General features: G+C 42.4%; 1 protein-coding gene across 8 annotated transcripts in view; it reads left to right on the top strand.

The window, feature by feature from the left end:
• The first annotated feature begins 1492 nt into the window (after positions 1-1492).
• The window catches only part of DHRS12 (dehydrogenase/reductase 12), a 44837-nt gene continuing 22926 nt past the window's right edge, over positions 1493-23403 (top strand). For 2 of the 8 annotated variants that reach the window (XM_039716732.1, XM_039716730.1), the window contains exons 1-6: positions 1764-2046; positions 2627-2760; positions 5316-5398; positions 12944-13036; positions 13838-13919; positions 23331-23392. In XM_039716732.1, coding sequence (XP_039572666.1) covers positions 1991-2046; positions 2627-2760; positions 5316-5398; positions 12944-13036; positions 13838-13919; positions 23331-23392 — 510 coding nt within the window. In that variant the 5' untranslated portion in view covers positions 1764-1990. Of the gene's footprint in view, positions 2047-2626; positions 2761-5315; positions 5399-12943; positions 13037-13823; positions 13920-23330; positions 23393-23403 lie in introns of all 8 variants that reach the window. The other 6 variants (XM_039716733.1, XM_039716729.1, XM_039716731.1 and 3 more) reach the window with 6 other exon arrangements.

Here is a 23403-nt window from a genome sequence, read left to right as displayed (position 1 = left end):
ATGATTGATTCTGTGAGGCTGTTCAGACAGACAGAGTGCTGTGACAGTTCATTTCTGGGTGTAAGCTTAGCCCCTTAGTACAGAAAAAGTAAGAAATCTCGCAGCTGAATGTGCTCAGGGATTGGTGCACTCTGGCAAGGGCATAATTTCTGGGCATTTACAAAATGTCCTTAAAATGCCATTTGTTAGAAGGGTACAGCTAACACTGCAGTAGGGGCGTTGCAGTATTTATGTAATATTCTCTGAGAAAATTGTGTATGTACCAGGATGACACTGATAGCCAACATTACATTCAAACATCTTCCGTAATCTCAGTATGAGTAATATGCTGTAATTGCCCATTACTGCTTAACCTCCAAAATATTATGAGCTGCTCCCATTCTCCGCCTGCCATAATCTCTTTTCCTGTCTGACTCATGGACAGCTTCTGCCAGGCACATTCACATTCACCTCAGGGCTGCACCATCCAGCATCATGCTGATCACAGTCCAAATGGTTCAGCCTGTGAGGGATTCTGTGTATCTGCATGCACCCCATTTAATTTCAGAGGTTGGCAGACTGCAGGGATGAACTTCGCAATCTATGAGAACACAGGCTGGAACTACAAACAAAACACATCAGAGCCCTCATCCCATTTTGCTTGTACTAAGCCATAATCATAGTTTTTAAGAAATAAATAGGGTAAACAGAAATGACACGGGAATAAAGCACAATCTGTATTACTGAATTTACATTTTTTAATAGAATCAGTTGTTTTAAGAACAAGCATTTTTAGAGTTCATGAAAAAGTACAAGCTGAAGACCTCTGCATGGAAGAAAACATCAATGTGAAAATGTGTTTCTTTGCCCTCTAGACACTCTTACTTCACATGTAATGTATAGTACAAGCAGACAGGGCTGAGTTCAAAAGTTGTAACTTCATGGTGGGAATGAAGTTACATGATGTTTGTATGAGCCTAACACTCATATATCATGCTGAGAAAGTGGAAGACTTTAGCACAAGGCCCTTGCCAGAGTAAAGAGACTTAGAAAAAGAAGTATCAGGCTATAATACAGGATCAAAAAAGAGAGACAATTCTCACTTCTCCACTATCTGTGCTATTGAAATCAGGTAACAAGCTCTTGAAAACTTAGATAGCGTTCCCAAAGGAGCTTCTCTGCATGCAGCCCTGTATACCCTATAAAACACATGAATTTATCCAATTTGTACACAGATCTTTCTAGGTGCATAAACCTTTTGCATAATTAAAAGCATAATTGTACCTATAATGACAATTTCCTTATGGCTAACATGGGCTATCCACATGTGCAACTCCAAGTGCCACCCTTGGGCTTCATAGGTCCAAAGAGCATAAAACCAAAACCACTCTGAATTTCACTCCCCTTACTGCAACAGCCACTTGTGTATCCTTCCCATACTTCACTGCACCAGTAGGACATAGGTATTTAATGGATTTGTTATGTAAAATACTACTTCATGTGGCATGACATAATTTTTTATGTTTGTCTGGGAGCATCCCTGTGGCAGCTTTCCAGGGCAGAAGACGCAGGCCTAGGTCCTGTTCCCAAAACACAACACCCCCTTTGCAGCCCCGCCTCAGCCGGCAGCAGCATCTGCCCCGGGCCGGAGCCCTGGGAAATTCTCCATCCTTCATCCGCCAGCACCTTCGCCAGGCACAGCTGTCCTGCATGGCTAACGAGGAAGAGGAGAAAACAGGAAGGATAAGAAGAACCAACCCACGAACTGCTGCTAAGGAGGGAGGTGGCACGGCTACCAGCATTGTCACCCTCGCTGCGCTGCCCCGCAGCCCCCCATTAGCGCGGCCGGACCGGGCCGAGCGGGACCGCCCCTCAGCCCTTACCTAACGCGGCCGGGCCGGCACGGCACAGCAGGGCCGCCCCTCAGCCCTTATCTAACCTGGCCGGGCGCCTTATGTAAGGGCAGAGGCGGGGCCGGCCTGGCTGCGGGGGCGGCGGCAGCAGCAGCGCCATGTCCTGGTACCGCAACACCGTGTGGTTCGTGAAGGGGCTGCGGGAGTACACGAGGTACGGGCGGCGGCGTGGGGCGGGCGCAGCGCCCGGGCCGGGCTGGGCCGTACCGTCTGTGGGTGCGAACCCGCGGTGAGGCCGCGAGGATTTGGTGTTTTTATGGACGGCTGCCCGCCCCCGCCAAGGCGGGCGGGGTCCAGCCCCTCTCGGTGAGGGCCGCCCCCTGAGGGTGGAGGTCGGGGCTGGGGGGTTTGGGGCGGCTGAGCGGCCCCGAGAATTGTCGCTTTCATTGCAAAGCGCTGGAGCAGGCTGCCCAGGGAAGTGATGCAGACACCATCCCTGGAAGTGTTGAGAAAAATGTCTGGATACGGCACTTGAGGCCGTGGGTGAACGTGGTGGTGGTGCTGGGTTGATGGTTGGACTTGATGATCTTGAAGACTTTTTTCCAACCTTAATGATTCTATGATCCATTGCTGTTTGCAGTGTCACTGGTATTTGTGGCCTGCCCCCTGGGTACAAAGAATAAACAGGGCAATTACTGGATGCTGAGCAGTGAAAGTGCTTTTCCACCCACACGTGTGTTTATTTTGGAAGGGCAGGCTTCTAGTTCCTCACAGGTGTCTCTTGATTTGTTCAGGGGTGGTTACGAGTCTGCTTCCAAGCGCTTCAACGCAGCTGATGTGGAGGTGGATGTGGCTGGGAGATCCTTCCTGGTCACTGGTGCAAACAGTGGCATTGGCAAGGCCACAGCCAAGGAGATAGCGAGGAGAGGTGAGTAGGGCTTCCATGGAGCTCCCAGGAGGCTTACAGAGAAGATGGAAGGAAGCAGGTTTGGCCTTCCAGCACTTACACACAAGCACAAATCCCTGGGATGCGGCTCATTTCACAGGGGTCTTAGTGTGGGTTAGAGGTTTAAGCACAAGCAGTGCAGTGAAAATTGGGATAAGGAAACCAAATTAGCAGAGAGGAGCTGCAAATTGTTTTTGAAGTGCATGTTTACCAAAACTATGTGTATTATAGTGGCATCTAAGGATGTTGGTGACAGATCAGTGTCTGTTCAAGGTTAATTCAGTACAAGTAGCAGCCTGGCTGAATTTGAACTGAGGAATCTGCAAATGTATTGTACGGTGAAAGAAAACAATTGTCTTTACAAAAACGAGATGGGAGAGCATAAAAAACCCCAGTATAGCTGTTCTTGATCTTAATGATAATACCCTGGAGTTTGTGCCCTTTGGCTGATTACATGTAATTATGTTTTTATGTTGCTGTCTGTATGCACAGACATGGTATAAACTGGGCCTAGCTACTGCTGAAGGATAAACCTAATCCCTTACAGAGTTGACAAAGTAATTCCTGTTGTACAAGAGTGACAGGAGTTTTGGCACATAGAATGAAGGGGAGGAGCTTGTGGCTCTTTTCCCTCTCTGTGTGCTTAGGTTTTGTAACTATCTTATGAAGACAGTGGGGACTCAGTTAAAGGAAACTGATTCAAAACTGTTAGCATCAAAGAGTCTTTGGGTTTAAGAGCTACATCAGTGCCAGCCTGTGATTGATTTCAGGTTCCCACCACTGCTGTTGTACATAATCACTTTATGTAAGTATTGCTTTGTCAGGTGACTGCTCTGCTCACAAATGGATATCTCTACCAGGTTTTGCAAGCTGGAAAGCTGGCTGGATCTGTGTGGGATTTGCTCACCATGTTTAGCAGAACAACCTTGGGCTCAGACTGCATGTCTGATATGCTGTATGGGCATTGCTGTTCATATAAAGTTAAAATGACTTCCTGGTCCCATCCTTGAACATCTCACTTTGAAACTCAGTGTCAGCTGTTGGGGCTTGGGCTTCTGGTTGAATCTCTTCAAGTATGCCACGACAAGCAAATAAGGAGTTCCAACTCAGCAGAGGAATAACCAGGCTCTGTTTGCTTAACCTTCAAGCACTCAGATATTTCTCACTAAGGATGATCTTGCTGACAATTGCTCTAGTCTGAGTTCAGCTTTTCTCTGAATTGGTGTCTTACGGATATTTGGATTTGGGCTTTCCTCTATGTCTTGTGAACTGCACTTCCAGCTTGATACGGTCTTCCCCCAAGTACTCTGACTATTCCCATGTGTTAAGCTCAAACAGTTTAAATCTTTACCAAAGCAAATATATTTAAATTCTTTTCCTAGTGTGTCAGTCACACCTAAACTTTCCCTCTGTCCTGGTGCTCAGTGGAAAAACCTCTGTTGTAGACAAAAGGTTTCATTATCAGACCCCAGACTGGGCTGTGCAGTGTGTGACTGTATCATCCCAAGGTAGACTTGGTATTTTGCATTTGGGTTCTGGGCACTAAAAATGTGACCTGACACACTTGTTGTTTCTATTATGGAATAGTTATGTTTCTATTAGGGATTAATTCCTTGAGATTTCTAGAGGTGGATTGCTAGCAATCTCTAAAACACCTTTTAAGGCAGGCAAAAGTAAAGAGTATACATATGCCTAGGACTGAAATTAACACATCACTTGTAACAATCAGAGAATGTGAAGCAAAAAAAAAAAAAATTGCCTCATTGTACTTTAGTCTTAGTGTTTGAATGGTTTTTTTTAATATGATGCAGTGATGAGATTGTGTTAAGTATCCAGGTCTCTGAGAAGAGCCTTGCCTTGTGTCTTCCTTTCATGGGAAAACTGGTTGGAAGAGACCTCTGGAGGTCACCTTGTCCAGCATCTCACTTGGAGCAGGACTGTTGGCAACGTAGATCAAACCAGTCATTGCTGTGTTTTGCTGCTTGATACCCACGAGGATGCAAATTATGCATCCTCTTGAGAAAGCCTGTCTATTGAGAAGAAACCTACTGAAAATTATTTTTTCTGATGAAAAATAATTCAGATGACCTGAGCCTCCCAAGCTAAAGTTGAGGCCATAGTCCTTGTCTTATCTCCTGCTGCTGAGAATTCCGATAGCTGGCACTTTCATTTCCTTTATGCAAAGCAATTCTAGTCACTTGCATTGTTCAAGCCCTTTACTGAACTTCCTAAGGCATATATTAAAAAAAACATCTATGATACAGATGCCTTAGCTCCAATTTCCCATTTAGCTCTGGTATTTCACCCACTAAAGATGATGTACAGACTTGACAGAAATGGTTTGAGCACAGCATTTATAGTGCAGTGGCCTTTTCCTTGTGTGATGACCCTGCCTGCCTTCACAGGAGCCAGAGCCAAGCAGAAATATTCCAGCTTTTTTCTTACATTCAGTATCTCACCTAATTAAAATGTTGGTGTCTCCCCCAAATGCAGTTAGTAATTAATTATCAAATGCTTTTCTTGTTGCAATCCACCAGGTGGCACAGTTCATCTGGTTTGCCGAAATAAGGAACGGGCTGAAGTTGCCAAAGAGGAAATAGTGACAGAAACGGGCAATCAGGTGAGTTGTTTTTTGTCTTTTGTTTACTTTTAGAAAGGTTGTTAATATTGAAGACCGCAGAGGCCTTGAGATACTCTTCCAACATCTTGCTGTTGTGTTTTTAAGTATTTTCATACAGACATGGAAACATCTATCAGTTTATAATTCAAATGATTTGAAGTGATTAACTTCAAACCATTTGAATCACCTAACTTCATTAGGTGATGTATTCTGTGATTAGTAACATCATCAGCAGCATGCTGTTTTATTTAATGTTTGTTTGTTGATTTGCTTTTTGATGTCCTACTTACTATTCCTAACTATGTGTCTGAGGCTTTTAAAAGTTAATGCATTGCAACACTCTTGCAACAGCATTTATGAGTCTTCAGCATTGGAGCTGAAGGTTTTATGTGTCTGAATAACATGCTCTTGATTTGCTAAGGTTGGCTGCTTTGTGAAGTCCTGTGTGTGGTACTAATTCTGTGCTCTACATGCCTCTTCATTTCCTTTTCTTATAATACCTCTTCCCTCTGTTACACATTCTTTTTCTTTCTGTATTTATTACTCTACATTATACCCCTATATCTGTCACTGTTGCTTTCATTAATTGTTCAGGAGGGTGTGCTTATGGAGAAGTTCACTAGTCATTACCTATCTTACTTGGTGCCCTGGTTTTGACTGGGATAGAGTTAATTTCCCTTCTAGCAGTTCCACTGGTGCTATGCTTTGGATTTGTGACCAAACCAGTGTTGACAACCCACGTTGTAGTTATTGCTGAACAGTGCTCACACAGCATCAAAGCCTGTTCTTATTTGCACACTGCCCCACCCAGTGAGCAGGCTGGAGTGCACAAGATGGGGGGGGGACACACTGGGACAGCCGACTCCAGTGACCAAAGGGACACCTCAGACCATATGATATCTTGCTCAGCAGTAAAAGCTGGGAGGAAGAAGGAGCATTCACAGATATGGTATTTGGTTTTCCAAATCACTTTTGCATGGGATGAAGTCCTGCTTTCCTGGGGATTGCTAGATGCCTGCCTGACAATGAGAAATAGTGAATTAATTCCTTGTTTTATTTTGTTTGCACAAACAGTTCTGCTTTGCTTATTAATGTCTTTATCTCAGTCCACAAGTTTTGCCTGTTCTGTCCTTGTGATTGTCTCCCCATTTCCACTGGGAATGGAGTGAGTAAATAGGGTTGTGTGGGGCTGAACTACCTACCAGGGTTAGCCCACAGCACATGGATGGAGACCTGTCTTCATTTTAAATGATGACTTGGCTCTTGTACGCTGTGTTTTGATTCCAGTAATAGGTTTTAATGTGGATCAAAAATTCTGAAGAGTTTTTTATGGTTGGAGATGTCATATTGACTAAATTTCTGCTCTTTGATTCAGCTCCCTAGTGTGACAGCCAGCATTACTCTTCAGTTCTTTAATGGAGGTGAATTAGATCAGTCCTTATGTAGAAATAAACACTTTCCAGCTGTCTATAGCTGTGTAATCCCATGGCTATAGTAAGGCTGGTGATTATCTGTGTTATCTCCTTCTCTAACTGCAGTCAGGCTGCCTGGGAAGAGAGGTGAGTTTGACCTCTGAAGGTTCCTTCATGTTCTGTTTTCTGTCACCTGGTGAGAAAAACTTGAGGCAAATAATATTCTTCCTCTAAAGGCAGCATAATTACTGCATTCACACTTTTTGGTAGGCTGCAGACCCATCATTTCTGTAGTCATGGGAGAGTGTGAGGGCACTGCAGAACTTGTTTGTGACCCTGGAGACAGGGCACTTGTGCAGAGAGCAGCTCTCAGTGAAGTGTTAGATGAGCTGTACAAGAGGCCCTGTGGGACACGTGACTGCACTGGGAAGAGCATTTTAATAAGGAGTCCACAAGAATATCCTTCTTTATAAGTGCTCATTCAGAAGCAATCCAGAGAGATAATAAAATGCTTTATCTGCAACTTGACAGGCTGTATCCAGGCTGAACTTGCTCTTCCTGATAATTTGGATGGAGATCCTGTTGTAGTATACACCAAAGATTTTTTCCATCTTCCACAGTACATGCTGGAGTGCAGTGCTGAAATGGAGTTATTTGGCAGTCACCTGCCCCTAGATCTGGGAACTGGAAAGTTCTCCTAATTTGTTAAAATAGATCAAGTCATGGAGATTAGGTGTACTTTGAAAATGGCTTTGCTGTTATTGAGGACTTGTATAGGGAACAGGCCTGAATATCCCTTTCCTGAGTCAATGTGACAGTCTTCAGCAGATAAGTGTTGATTAAGATCTTTTTCTATCTCTGAAATCCCTTGCAATACTGAACATCTGCCCAAAAATCTTCACCTCTTTTGTACCAGTAGATAATGGTATTAGTTTTAAAAGTAGAAAGTTTTAAAGAGGTATCCAGCTTGAACCAGTAGAGCAGTGTCACGTTTTTGGTCAGAAATTATTCACAAAATAGATATGGTTGGAAGGGACCACACTGGGTCATCAGGTCCAATCTCCTAGATCAAGCAGAGTCATCCTAGAGCACATTATTACAATGAGAAAATTCTGACTCAAACTCAGCTAAGGAGCTGAAATCACATTACTAGAGAGAAAGTCATGTGCTTTTTATCTTCAGGGAAGCAGAATTACAGGCAAGGAATAGTGCCATATCATTTCTTCAGCTTCTTCACTTTTCTCATTTGCTTGTATAATGAGTATTTAAAGAAACAACTTGGAAAGAGAGGAGGCCCTTTAATGATTATTTGTTGTTTTGCAAGAGAACACATCCTCTGCATAATTATTTTAAAACTGCCTTTTCCTGGCATACATCATAAGACTATCTGTGGTGTGTCTTTGAGACTTAAGTGCTGTCTAGGAGAAGAGTAGGAGTTGATGTGCCTTTGTATGCTGGTAAATGCCACTGTGCTTGTACTATGAAGAACACAAATCTGCAAAAAGCAAAAGAATTGTCTGTAGCAAACAGCAAAAGGTTTTTGATGTTTTGGAGGGAGGAATTGTTTCTAGCTTTAGTGGTTTATAGAATGATAACGTTGCTCTATGTCAAGCCTTTTTTTTTTTTTTTTTACCTATTGCATCCACATTGCTGGCTATAGTATTGCAAGAGTGTTGTGACATGGAGTGACTGACAAGGGTTGAGCAGTTAATGCAGCAGGCATCCACATTGCTGGCTATAGTATTGCAAGAGTGTTGTGACAAGGGTTGAGCAGTTAATGCAGCAATTAGCATGCAAGGGGATGCAGAAGGCACCCAGCACTCTGAGACAGCTGGACTGGGTGCAGTGCTGCTCCTGAAAGCATGCTTTACCAGCCTGGCTGAGCAACCGTGCCTGGCACATGGGACACTAGCCCAGTCAGAGCTCCAGAGGGATAGTGTGGCAGATGTTGGATTGCAGGGAGTGACTGGGACTTTTCCCTGAGCCTGGGGCAGCACATGGTGGCTTCATCTGTTGGATTCTGATGTCCTCAGGGTGCTGAGCTGTGGCATGAGCCAGGTGATGTCGATGAGCACGCTGTAGAACCACAGGGAATAGAAACAGGAGATTGGAAGGGTCTCTACATAGAGTAGAAGAGCACATTGCATGGAAGGAGGGACAGCTAGAAACTGCATCTGAATAAGTAGTGGATAGAGACTTCTAAGATGAGGAGGAATTGAAGCTTGTGAATGCTGGCAACAGAAGGCAGCTCCTTCTCTGCCTGCAGATGTGCATTTATAGGATAGGTATAGTGCCATGGAAACAGATGAGGAAGAGCAAGCTCTGTCAGGGGAGGTGTTGGAGACAGATGATCCTGAACAGTTGTTGACAGTGGGAGGAAGTTGTGGGTGCTGATGGCTGAAGGCTCCTTCCTGTGGGGGATGGAGGCACCCGTCTGCAGTCTTGGCTTGATGACTTGAGAGGTTTGTCACTTGCTGGGAACTCAGATGTAAGGCATTCCAGAGTCTGCTGAGGCTGGTCTGGACTTGGCCTCGTACCTCTTGTTGCCCAACCACATGGGCACCCGTGACATTGTGAGGGGTAACCTGGAGTTCATCGAGACTGTTTAGAGAGTCAAGGACATGGAAGCCCTAGCAGTGGTCTCCTAAATCCACACAGTGAAAGGGAAGGGCTTGGGTAGGAGCATATATGCCTTGCAGATCAACACCTGGATGTTCACCTGGTGTCACTTTGACCTTAGCCTTTATGACCTCTTGGACCTTCTCTGTTAAATGAGCTTTGCTGAGGAGCAATGATGTATTAGAGCAAGAGTGTTCTTGCCAACAGGTTTGCTAAACCTAGTGAGGAGGCTTTAAAGGGGTTTCATTGGTTTGTAGTGACCAAACCCAGAAGAGTCATGGGAGCAGTGAGTATGTGTCATGGGGACAGTGAAATGGAGGAAGGTCTCACAGTTTTCATGAGAAGGTAGCATGTCTGGGAGCCCATTTCAGATGCCTATTCATGAGTACACGTAGCATAGGAAACACAGGAATCCATGCATGACTGGGGGCAGCACATGGTGGCTTCATCTGTTGGATTCTGATGTCCTCAGGGTGCTGAGCTGTGGCATGAGCCAGGTGATGTCATGGCAGGAGATGAGCACGCTGTAGAACCACAGGGAATAGAAACAGGAGATTGGAAGGGTCTCTACATAGAGTAGAAGAGCACATTGCATGGAAGGAGGGACAGCTAGAAACTGCATCTGAATAAGTAGTGGATAGAGACTTCTAAGATGAGGAGGAATTGAAGCTTGTGAATGCTGGCAACAGAAGGCAGCTCCTTCTCTGCCTGCAGATGTGCATTTATAGGATAGGTATAGTGCCATGGAAACAGATGAGGAAGAGCAAGCTCTGTCAGGGGAGGTGTTGGAGACAGATGATCCTGAACAGTTGTTGACAGTGGGAGGAAGTCGTGGGTGCTGATGGCTGAAGGCTCCTTCCTGTGGGGGATGGAGGCACCCGTCTGCAGTCTTGGCTTGATGACTTGAGAGGTTTGTCACTTGCTGGGAACTCAGATGTAAGGCATTGCAGAGTCTGCTGAGGCTGGTCTGGACTTGGCCTCGTACCTCTTGTTGCCCAACCACATGGGCACCCATGACATTGTGAGGGGTAACCTGGAGTTCGAGACTGTTTAGAGAGTCAAGGACATAGAAGCCCTAGCAGTGGTCTCCTAAATCCACACAGTGAAAGGGAAGGGCTTGGGTAGGAGCATATATGCCTTGCAGATCAACACCTGGATGTTCACCTGGTGTCACTTTGACCTTAGCCTTTATGACCTCTTGGACCTTCTCTGTTAAATGAGCTTTGCTGAGGAGCAATGACGTATTAGAGCAAGAGTGTTCTTGCCAAGAGGTTTGCTAAGCCTAGTGAGGAGGCTTTAAAGGGGTTTCATTGGTTTGTAGTGACCAAACCCAGAAGAGTCATGGGAGCAGTGAGTATGTGTCATGGGGACAGTGAAATGGAGGAAGGTCTCACAGTTTTCATGAGAAGGTAGCATGTCTGGGAGCCCATTTCAGATGCCTATTCATGAGTACACGTAGCATAGGAAACACAGGAATCCATGCATGACTGCAGAGCTGTGATCTCACTGGGATTAGACAGAAATCATTGGCATGACTAGAGTGCTGGAGTGGATGTATACCCTTGCACGTTGTACTGCTTTTGGCTGGAGTAGGGTTAATTTTTTTCACAGTGGCTTGTATGGGTCTGTGTTTAAGATTTGTGATGAACACTGAGTTGATAATACAGAGATGCTTTTTCAATTGCTGAACAGGGCTTACATAAAGCCAAGGCCTTTTCTACTTTTTGTACTGCCACACTAGAGAAGAAGTTGGGGTTGCACGGGAGATTGTGAGGGGACACAGCCAGGACAGATTAACTAACTGACCAAAGGGATATTTCAGATCATATGATATCATGCTCAGTATATGAAGCTGGGGGAAGGAAAAAGGAATGGGGAGATATTTGGTGTAGTGGCTTCCCAAGTAACTATTATGTGTGATGGGGCCCTGCTCTCCTGGAGATGGCTGAACATCTGCCTGCCCGTAGAAGGAAGTCAGTTAATTCCTTGTAAAATGACTAAAGGGCCTGGTATTCCCAAGCAGTTTCCCATCCAAGTACTAACCAGGCCCAAGCCTGGTTAGTTTCTGAGATCAGACAAGATTGTGTGTTCTGAGGGTTGTATGCACATAGGCTTGGGGTTTTTTTGCTTTTGTGTGTGGCTTTTGCTTTCCCTATTAATCTGTCTTTATCTCAGCCCCTAAGTTCTCTGTCTGTTAATCTTTTTGATTCTCTCCCTGATCCCTGTGAAAGTGAGATGGCTCTGCCTGTGGACAAGAGGGGAGCAGTGCTTTCCTTAACTTTGACAAGGCTTTTTACATGATTTGCCATGATATCCTTGTATCCAGTTTGGAGGGATGTGGTTTGAACTGGTGGATGAAAAGTAAAGTGGGTGGGAAACTGTCCAGATCATGTGGCTTCGAAAGTAACAATCAATAGTACAAAGCAGATCTGGTAATGATTTTTAGTGGCATCACCCATGAATCAATACAAGGGCAAAGCCTGATGGCATCTTTTTAAGAGTGCAGGTGACAGAATGAAGTGCAGTCTTTGCCTAGCTGGCTGGAAAGCAGATGGCAGAAAGGGACCTGGGAGTGACAAGTTGTCCCCCTGTGTGCAATGTCCTGCGGCAAGGGAGGCCAACCATGCTCCAGGCTGTGTGAACATGAGTCTAGCCAGCGGGCTGAGGGAAATGCCTCTTCCTCTTGATTAAACCTTTGTGAAACCACAGCAGGAGTCCTGTGCCTGGCTTTGGACTCCCCACGATGGGGAAGTCATCAATATCCTGGAGTGAGTCCAGCAGAGAGTGACTATGGAGACGAGACATGTGATGTATGAAGTGACTCTGAGAAGGCTGATTTTGCTCAGTGTTGAGAAGGCTCAGATGGGTCTTGCTACATTCTACAGCCATGTGATGGGAGTGCTTTGGGAAGGCACTACCATTGTTCTCTTGGAGGTCTTCAGTGGGAAGACAAGAGGCAGCTGGCACAGATTGGAACAGGGACAAATTTCTGAGCAGACAGTAGGAAAAATGTTTTCACCATGAGGGTGGTCAAATGCTGGAGACTCAGCAGGGAGCTCAGACAGACTGGTGAATCTCCATGTTTGCCAAGCAGCCTCCAGAGGTCTCTTTCAACCTAGATTATTGTCTAATGCTGTGACCTTGAGCATTTCCTTGGAAAGTTCAGCCAAAGAGAAAGCTGCTAAATTGTTTAAACTGAAATTTTGCAGGCTTTGCAATATTTTTCTAGTACTCTGTTATGCCTGACTGTCTGTCACATATATTTATCTAAGTAGGACTCTCTCTTAATAGCTTTGGCATTAAAAATCTGTGTCTCAGAAGCAGCTGAATAATGACTAAACATGTTTTAAGGACTAGAGTTAAATTTTACAGTTGTGCATGTTAGCCTGTATTAGTTGGCTTCTAAAGGCACTATTTTTTTCATACTACTTAAATACCTTTTCACCTAGACAGGCCTAAACAGGATTTCTCTTCACTTTCCCTGTTGATTGTGACTTAGTTTCTTTTCCTTTAGAACATCTTCTTGCATATTGTGGATCTATCTAATCCCAAGGAAATATGGAAGTTTGCTGAAAAATTCCAAAATGAACATAAGCTAAATGTGTTGGTAAGTTCATGTACTTTAATCATGTGTGTCTGTCTTGGAAGTGTGCAGCCTATGAATTTGTCTGACAGGTCATGTAGACTTGACAGTTTGGCCCACAATTCTGTCCTTATTTTTTTCTAAATGCTTTTTTCAGGAGTCTCCATGGTTTGCTTGCTCTTGTCCTTTCTCAGTTAATGCAGATGTGCTACAGAAAAAAGAGAAAAGCGGTAATTTTATAGCTGCATCTTTGGAGACACTGTACATTTTCTCTTTGACTTTCATTGCTAATAGCATTGTCCCTGTTAAAGCTAGACCTTCTGAAAGATTAAACTTTTGCAAAAACTCCAGAGACTAAAACAGAGCCGGGGAGGGACCAAACAATTAATCATAATGGTTGGCAAAGGGCTCAGTGCAGTTCCCCCTTTATTTAGCAGTGAAAATTTGCTTGGGGGCTGTACCACAGCTGAGGCACCTGGAGCAGCTCCACTGGTGCTTACTAGATGAGGGACATCTAATAAAAAAAGAGGAAATAACTTTTGAGGAGTGCCAGTGAACATGCAGGAAGGTGTGTAGGGGCAGATCTTTTTTTGAGGTGGGAAAGAAAAGTCTGATCTCCTGAAAGATAAGGCAGAGAAACAAATGTGTCAGAGACTGTGCTAGCTGCACACAGCTTGCAATCATGTTTTATTGAACAAATAAAAGCTACAGTGTGTAGCTTTGTTTTGTAGTGCCAGAAAACAGCAAATTAACGTGAGCTGCTTGTATGTGTGGATTTCTTTGTAGATATTTGTGTTGTTTTTGTTTAAAGGAGTTGTTTTACAGATCAACAATGCGGGATGTATGGTGAATAACAGAGAGTTAACTGAAGATGGACTTGAAAAAAACTTTGCAACAAACACTTTGGGTGAGTATTGAAGGTCTTCTTCTGGAATATACTTATTTTGCTTACAGAAGTGTGTTTTTGTAGCTGGGTTCATGAGGTATGTATTCCTGCTTGAAGAGGAATCATAGCATTGCTATGCTAGGGATGGAGCCAGGAAGGAAAAGAAATATTATAGCTTGTTTGGAGTGTCATTTTTTAATTTCTCAATTTTCAGTTGTTCTGATATCAGCATCTTTATTTATCATAGCAGAAATGGGAAATGGTATGTTGATTCTGAAATTTGCTAGGGAACTTCATTCTGAGCATTGCTGCTAACGATGTTCTTTGTAATAATTGTGTTTCTGGTGTTTGGATGGAGCTTGGAACATGTTCAGATGTTTAAAGAGACATTCAGATGTTTGAGTGGGCTTGCAGAGCCCTGTTCTGTGTGACAGAGGTGCTGTGCAGGAAGCCTGTGCCGTATGCGGTGCCCTGGATGCTCTCAAGCAGGTGCAATCTCTAGTCAAGGGATTGAGCAATAATGGCCAAGCCTTGGGTGCTCCACGTGGAAGGGGCAGTGTGTGTGAACTGTATGATAGTGGAGTAAGAGGGACAAATGATGGGAAGCAAGTCAAGAGGGAAAGTGGAGATGTGGAGGGGCAGGAAAATGGCGAGCCAAGTGGAAGGTTTCCCCACAGAAGCTGTGGAAAAGAGGTGAGCAAACAGCCAGCCAGCAGAGAGAAGGCTGTCTGACACTGCTGGTATCTGTAAGGCTGAAAGCTGCATCTCTTGCAAAGAGACACATGGTGCTTGCATCAGCCCAACAGTCCTGACACTCTTCTCCCTCTGCCTCCATGCAGGGTAGGTGGATTTCTCAAGAGACTGTCTTTAATATATTCAAAAGTGACACATTAAAGAAGAACTGTGGTGCTTTGTTTCTGTGTTTTCCTTCTGTTCATCATTATCTGGAATGAGGATGAGGAAAACCTGGTCTATAAAGATAAGGCATTTATAGAATTAGTAGAATCTGGAAACCATTGTTGGTTTTTATTCTTAACCTTTTTCCTGTGTTGGTTCCTTAAATCCTGTTTATGTTTGAAAGCTAACATTTTAGTATAAATGTCTTGTGCTTCACTGTTATTGTGCATACAGCTCATTTTTTCTGCAAGTTTGAATACATTCAACTGACAATTAAATCAAGTATAAAGGCAGAGATTCATTTGGTTCAGACTATTCTTCTACTAACTTTCTCCTGTTTCTTCTGGTCAAAAAATTCAAAAAGAGTTTTATATTGCTATAAAATTTCCCTTGGCTGCATAAGTACCAGAACTTCTATCCTGAGGGATCTATTCACCTTAAATTAGTTTTTATCCTCTTGCAGTCTTTCAGACAAAAATCCAGCAATGTGCAAAGGTACAGTTCTTCTAGAGAGAAGCAGAGTGAAACAAACACAACAGTCTGAATACAAAAGCGTGTGTTGGGTTAGTTTCAGACATTGAGGATATTAAGTGCTGAGGAACTGTAGTAGTGCATCACTTGAATTATATTTTATCACACAAGTAGAAGCAGCAAATTCTGCTTTTCCAGCTGTAAATCAGCCTTACTAGTGGTATACAGCTGCACAGAGGAAGCTGAATTATAGTTGTAGCAAACTAGGAAAATGCCTGTATTATCTTTTGTGGATGTTACTTTTAGATCTTAGTTATTAATTCGTGTATCACTTGCTGCATGATTGTATAAGAAGTTTAAGGAGGTAAATCATCCTCTGCTGTCCAACTTCTTCAGAGTTCAGACAAGGACTGGGTTGTTTGCTTAGACTGCTTCTCTCTAGACAAAAATAAGGAATGAATTTTGAATCTTTTAGAACAGAGTGGAACCTGGTTGAGCAGGAAGAAGCTGAGAGGGCAAGAAGCTTCTGTGCTTGCAGGCCAGACACACAGGAAGGACCAAGGCTACAAACCACAGGTTTTTTCTTCAAAGTCAGGGGGATAGGGTAATGAATCATAACTTCTGGAGCCACAGTAGGAGAAAGCTATGTGGAGAAAGACCTGTCAGAGTAGATGGTCTGTAATTTCCCTAAGTACTAGGTGCCTTTGGGTGTGTTTTTCTTGGGAGAAGTTATTTCTGTTTCAGTAACTATCTGTGGTTATAAGTTCTTAAAGAAAATCCTGCCTAAATTAGATATGGCTGGTATATAGGTTGGCTGTAAATTTGAATGTGGTCTGAAAGAACAAACTAAATTCCCCTCTCTGCCCCACTAATGCTAAAGCCTGAAGGGTGACATGGGCTCAAGGCCCTTGTTTGGAAAATGTGCAGTTGTCCCTTACTTGATTAAGATAGAATAATATCAATATCTTTTACAGATCTTTACATGTAGAGTATTCCTTCCATGTTTCTTTCAATTTTTTTTTCCTATCTTGTATCTCTGGTCTAGTAAAGGAGTGTGTAGGTTGTAACTATCTAAAAATGCAAGACTGAAATATAACATGCTTTAAATGCACACGTCACAGTTTTTGAATTCTATATCTGATATCTGATTAACATTTCTATAAGCTGTAAAGTTGCTCATTTAGGTGTCTGAAGTGCTGTAGAGCTTTTAAAACTAGTCTAGGAATGTTTTCTTCTTGACTTATCTGTTAGTCCATTTCTGAGCATAATGGATGTCAGTGTTCAGTTCTAATTGATGATCTGACTTGTGAAATATACTTTATATCCTGATCTTTTCTTGGATTACATGAGACAAAAATTACTGCATAAGTCCTCTTGTACAACAATAACAGCACTTGGAATGGAAAGTAAAATTCCCTTAATGTAAAACACAGTTGTCTGGTTCATTGAGGATGGCAACTGAAAGAAGAGGTGCAATGGTCCTCTCTGGTGCTGTCAGAATATGCAGGTGGATGAAGTTCATGAAAATGTAAAATGCAGGTTGGTAGTTAAGGCTTGGTATGGTTTGTTTAATATTCAAGTTCAAACTGTAAAGCGCTTTGAGCAGGTGGTGGCAGCTGACTCTGGCTGGTGCCTGTAGGACCCTTACAGTGAGTCTGAGGCACAAATGCTGCATGGCTCGTTGTGGTTCTGTTGTTGCTGTCAAATGAAACACCTTGCCTGTTTTCCCTGCTAGAGGCTCAAGAGCTGTTGTCTGATTGCTGCAGCTCAGTGAATGCAGAGAGCGGAATGGAACACTTAAACTGTAATGTGGGAGCACTGGCCAGGCACAAGTCTGAAATAGCACTTTGCTGATTGAAAGACACTTTCAAATAAACCAAATTGAGTGACTTGCTTAGGGTAATGTGGGAAGATTTCCTGCAAACCTGCCAGTCCTGGTGGGCAGATTTTTTTCTCTGTCTTCTAGTTTGTGTTGATGTAGCCCTTGTATTTCTTCTTGTAGGCTGGCCTTGTGCTCAGGGTTGTACCCAGGAGCTGGGCAGCAACAAGCAGTTATTTCTTCTGATGAGTCTTGTAGACTTCAGAGTCAAAACTGTTTTTTAATTTAATTTTATTTTACTTTTTTTTAGTATAACTCCCAGCAAATTAAAACTGGTGGTATTCAGTCATTTTGAAAAAAACAAACAAACAAAAAAAAAAAACCTTCAGCATTTATAAGCAAGTAGAGGCAAAAGCAGCATGTTCTTATTGAAGCAGTAGGCATTTAGCTGAACCAATCCTTTTTCCTCTATTTTATCGCCTGCCTCACTTTGCTTTTACTCAACATATCTTCCTACTTGACATGGAAAAATGACATATATGTTACTTTTTTATTGCTACTTACCAGGCAAGGGGATGCTAAAACACACTGAAAGATAAATGATGCTCCCAGTATGCATCTTTTCCTCAATCTAATATGCTCTCATGTTTTAATAATATGTAGACATACACTTCCACACTGTGCAAGAAGGGTTAGAGCCAGAGGAAGTAAGATGTTTAGCTGTCATAGTGACACTATAGCCCATCAATGGCAAACTGTCTAACCTGGTTGCATGTTTGTCAGTCTCTTCCCTACACATGAACTGTATCTCACTAGTGTTAACAGAATCCAGTGCAGCCTGGTCTTCTGAATCACTTGGAAGTCAAACAACTAGATTATCAGCTGTCAGTCTGGTGTAAGTTCAATGCCTGATCTTTGGCAAGAAAACCTCATCTGTGAAAAGGAGGCTGTGGTTCCAGTTTTCTTTCTAAAGAGCTTTGAGACTTATGGATCAGAGGTGGTATGTGAAAGGATAAGGTTGAATATAATTGCACATGCAGAAACTGTACTGAAGCCTGGTTCCCAGGAGACAGAAGAGCCCTTATTGAGATGAGCTTTGTCATTTGAGGGAAATGTAAACCTTTATTTTGTGTTCATGTTCATTAACTCTTCCCATCCACTCTCGGTTATTGCTAGTGCAGTGGAATTGCCCTCAGAGACAGCACAATCTTCATTCCTGATCTCTTGCTCAGGAGAAGAGACTCAGGGATGTCTCTTACTGGGAACTGCATAAACTGCAGGAAGAGATAATCAGGCCAATGAAGAATGGAACTTTGTTGGGTGGTTTTGTTTGTTTGTTTCTGTGGTTTTACTTGCACTCAAGCAAGCCAGTTTAACTGATTTTTTACAGATGAATGAGACATTGAAATCTGTACAGTGAAAGTTTGTTTGGTGGTGTTGGTTTTTTGTTTGTTTGTTTAGATTTTTTTTGTTCCCACTTTTTTCACAGTTAAAATAACACTGTTCCTAATAATACTGTGGAGCTCAGGCAGATGAAACACTTCACTTAGTGTGGTGCTGGCTGTCTGCCCTTATCTGAGTGGTAGCAGGGCAAAAACCTCACCAGCAATGTGCCACTAATTGACGGATAGAACATCAAGCAAAAACATTCTGGAATCCACCAAGACACTTGGGTCCACAGTAATTGTATCATCAATTCATTTGGTGTTATAAGAAGGTAGTGGGTTTACAAAGTTACTTCTGCTGAAACCATAATTTTCTTCAAAGTTGATTTATAAAGTACAGATTTTAGGGTCACATTAAATCTTAAAGCAAATCAGAGTATATGTTTGTGTACTTTTATTTTATGTGATATCCTGTTAATTTTCAATCTCAACTATGTGAATCTAAGGAGTCTTCCAGGTTCTGGCAGACTGATCTAAACCACCAGCAAATGTTTGGAAATCTGCATGCACAGTGTTTGTTTATATTTTCTGTTAGGGCTATCCTGTGTTTTGATTACTTTCATGTTTTAGTATAGCAAGACTTGCAGTTTTCTGTGAGAAAGACCAGTGTCTAATACACTGGAGACTGCTGTCCTGTGTAGTAGGATAGCTTTCATTTTGTTCATGTCATGAGACCCACAGTGGAGTAACTGTTGCAAGAACATGCAGAGCTACCTTTCCACAAGACCTAATAATAGTGTCTTCCATAGAGTCCCCTCAGCTTCTGCATCATGTCATGGGAAAGGTAGCAGAACTTTATTTTGGAGTTTATGAGGCAGTCAGGCTGATTTTTGCAGTTTTTGGTATTTAAAAAAAAAAAAACAATCCCAAAAAACAACAAGTTATTGTATGAATCAAATGTTTATCTCCATTATGGTGCCTCATTTTCTACACATATATCATTAATATTTCACTCTATGATTGTGAAACCACTGATTTAGTGCTTATCCAGGTTGGCAGAGGAGTTCACTGTATGGGGTCAAAAATTTGATTTGTTAGAGCACAATACCAGATTACTTGACTGAATTGAGAGGATCTCAGGCCAGGTGTAGCAATTACCGGACAGACCACAAGGGAATGCATGATGATTCAATACTTTTGGTGGGTTTTGTTTTTATATTTTTGAAGTAAACATGAAACTTAAAGATTAATGTGCATGAACAAAGCATGTTCTCATTAAATGCCACCCTCATTACTTTTACTGGAATAAGCATGTTTAATGCATAGACTGGCAACCCACCCTGTCTACTTTACTGTATGATTAAGTTGGTTTATGGTGTGTAATGGTGTTGCTCTATAGAAAAGCTTTAATTATTCTGTATTATATGTGATCAGTTATAGGAGATCAGCTCCAAGGCATAAAGCCTACAGAAGTTTTTCCAAAGAAAGCTAATGTTAAGAGACTGTTTATCTTTGAAATAAATTGTACATCTATCCCAAGAGCCTTTTTGACTAGAGAAAACATGGCCAGCCAGTACTGTGTCAAACCTCATTACACAGAACAGGGCTCTAGCTTGTCCAGTATGTTTTACAAGTCAACTCTTCACCTTGGCAGAGTTCAGCAAGGGCAAGATGAAATCCTTTATATGGGTGTGATAGACTGGGCTCACCTTCTTCTGCATTCCTGGTGTTTCTGAGCAAACTCCCAAATTAATCGTGCTGGGCTCCTTTGTGTCACAGCAAATACTTCTCATCAAAGAGAAATGTTGTATACCATTTATTTCACTGATTTCCCCCCCTCCCCCATTGCACCAGTGGAGGATGAACGTTCAGGCCATGTGGATAATGTACCTTCCAGTGACAGGAAACGGTGATGCACAAATTTGGCCTCTGTCACACAGTCCTTAATACAGGTAGTACCAGCTGTATGTTCAGCAGATACCCAATAATTACTGCTTTCAGTGCAAGGCACAACACTGTTGAATGTTGCCTTTCCTTTCATGTACTTTTTTGTTAAACCATTATAAAACCCAACAAAACAACTCAATCTGTACAGTTTGAACACAGTGATAATTAAGCATTAACCACATTTGATATGCCTTACCTTTTTAAACTAAGCTCTGTGGGAGGAAGTTTCTCCTTTGACAGACAAAAATTTTTTTGCATCAAGTAAATGTGTTAGAATACTCAAGTGCTCATTTTGGAAAGGCTGATATCCAGTACATTGGTATTAATAATCAAGTATTGGCAAAAGGACATGCAGTTTGGATGTTGCCTTGATTTCCTTACATAGGGGCAGACATGAATGTAGTTTCTTCTACCAAATCAGTCTTACTTTTTCCTTGCAAAGTTTTTTTCTTAACAAGAAAAGTTTCCTTTTTTTTTTTTTTTTAACATAAGGATGGTGGCAGGCAATGCCTTCATTTGCTGCTTCCCCTTTTACTCAGAAATTAACTTGTGTGTTAGTGCCTGCTGTGATACAGCTGTGCTGGACAAAGTGCCTGCCGTGAGGTACGCAGCTGTGCCAGGCCCTGCAGTGACCATACTGAGCTTTCTCCCAAGCTGTTGGAATGTCACCATCAAACTGCAGGCCATCTTTTGCACTGAAAAAAATGGTAAGGTTTCAGTTGATGATGATGTATTCTAAACCTTGCTGATAAAGTATATCTGTTCTGCTATTAGTGTTCTAAATTTCTTTTCCAGGCTGTTTTGCCTGACAGACCAGCCCAGGCAAATAAGAATGTGTAATACCCAAGTATTTTTGTCAAAGGAATGAGGAGTTTGTGTTCAAACACTTAAAATGGGGACAGTAGTTGGTGAAATATTTAGCAGTGGGAGAAATTAAATGGTGCAGCCTTAATGTCTGATGCATTGTGTCTGTGTGTGTTTTCAGATGCTGTTGCTTGCCATAGGAAGCTGTGATCAAAACTGCTCTGTGTTTTGTCTCAAAGCAAATGAGCAAGTGGTCTTGTGGGGCAGAAAGATGGAATGCTCTGGCTTTGTGGGATTTACTGAATTCTTAATAAACTTGAGGAAGAGAGGAGATGTGGGCTTTGCAGTTAGTTTGTGGTTCTAAATAAGCACATAAACTTCTGACAAGCTGTAGTTGCTCTAAGCAGGATTTTTGGCATTGAGCATTTCTCTTATTTGGCTGGAAAACAAAACAAAACTCGGTTGTTAATGAGGCAACATTAGTGCATTCATCTTTGCAGCTCATTAGAATTAACAAATCAACACGAAACCCCTTAAAAGTGTAAATTAATCTGCAGGACAGTAAAATGGAGCATCATCAGAGCTGGTGCATTGCAGCTCTGCCTTAAGGAGATGCAGCTTATTTAACCAAGACATGATGTTACTTTTTTTAAGAATCCCCAGCCAAACAGCATTAAAACCAGGCTCTCAGCTTGTACTGAAGTGATTTTTAAATTTTTTTGCTATTTTCCCCCCACATGGCGGCAGCCTCCCGTGACAGCGGGAGTTCTGTACCGATGATGTCATCGCTCAGTCTCCCGCCGCTGCCAGGGGACACGGCCGGGCTCTCGTCATTCACTGGCAAATGCCTTTGCTCACATGTTCTGCTGAGGACAGGCTGCATTTACTCGTCTGCGGTGCATCTGCTTAGTTTGATTTGCCAGGGTTTTAAATATATTGTGTGTGTATGGACAGATCTCTGATTATATACAGAAAGTGAAGGCTGCTGTGACTGACAGGGGAACTGAACAGTTTGCATGTAACATGTTTGATTTTGGTACCGTATTTATAAACGTGCTGTGTTTTAACTGGGATGATCTCATTGCCTCTGTGGAAGAGAGGTTATAAAGACATGCTGAAGTCTTCATGCCTAGAGAAAAGCATGGCCTCAGTAGGCCAAGGAAAAAAATGCATTTATCACTGATAGAATTGTTGAACTAGAGCTATTTGTAAAGACATCAGAGGGAAGTAGATGTAGAAGCTCTAAACTAAATGGGGCTACATTAATATTTAATTAAATGGAATTTTTTTAAAATACATTTTAAACAGAAAAAAAATAATCTCTGTGTTGCACTTGGTTGCCTGAGACATCACTAGGTGTGTCTGTGTCAGATACACTGACAGTTGGACAGTGTTTGTAATAACAAACTTTGCTGGTCTGGTAATGGAATATATTTGTGTGGTGTGTAAAAATCCTTGCTAAATGAACATGATGAAAAGCAGGGAAGGACTCAGTTAAGTTTCCCCAAGTAATCTGAGCTCAGCCTTGGGCAGGCAACATTAATATTTCTTCCCCCAAAGATTCCTTATCTTCCATAATGGTCACGCTGGGGATTTAAGGGGTGGGTTTTGTGTGCAACACAAGAAGTGTCAGTGTACTCTGAGTGATTTCATACTGAGAAGGGAAGAATGGACAAATCTTAAGTGCATATGCAGTGCCCTAAGAACTATAAGTATTAAGTACAGTTTCCTTTTCTATGCCAGGCTTGCAGAGAAAATGCATTCCCGATTTCTTCACTGGCATCACCTTCCCCCACCCAAGGAATTCCATACCGGAGCTATTTTGCCTTCAGATTCTCACAGATAAATGTAGGGAGCTGTTTTCTCTATAGATAAAACAAACATGAAAATCTGTAAAATAATCTGTGCCTTTTGCTAAGTATATGGCAGTATGAACCACTACAAATTGAGCTGGCACACTGCAGGTGAAACGGCAACAAAAAATTGTCATTTTCAGATCAGATTTCAAAGATAAAGAGATTTTGGGTTTTGGATTGTTAAGGAGGGTGGAGAGAGAAGAAAGCTTTTTTTAAAAGGAGAAGTTAATGTTGGTGCTTGTCTCTGTTTTAGGTACATACATCATGACCACTGCCCTGTTGCCCCTCTTGGAAAAAGCAGCTGATGCCAGAGTGGTGAGTCTGTG

This window comes from Passer montanus, unplaced genomic scaffold, assembly GCF_014805655.1.
Source record: "Passer montanus isolate IOZ18808 unplaced genomic scaffold, ASM1480565v1 scaffold36, whole genome shotgun sequence".
Classification (NCBI taxonomy): domain Eukaryota; kingdom Metazoa; phylum Chordata; class Aves; order Passeriformes; family Passeridae; genus Passer; species Passer montanus.
This window is presented reverse-complemented; position numbering and strand designations above follow the sequence as displayed.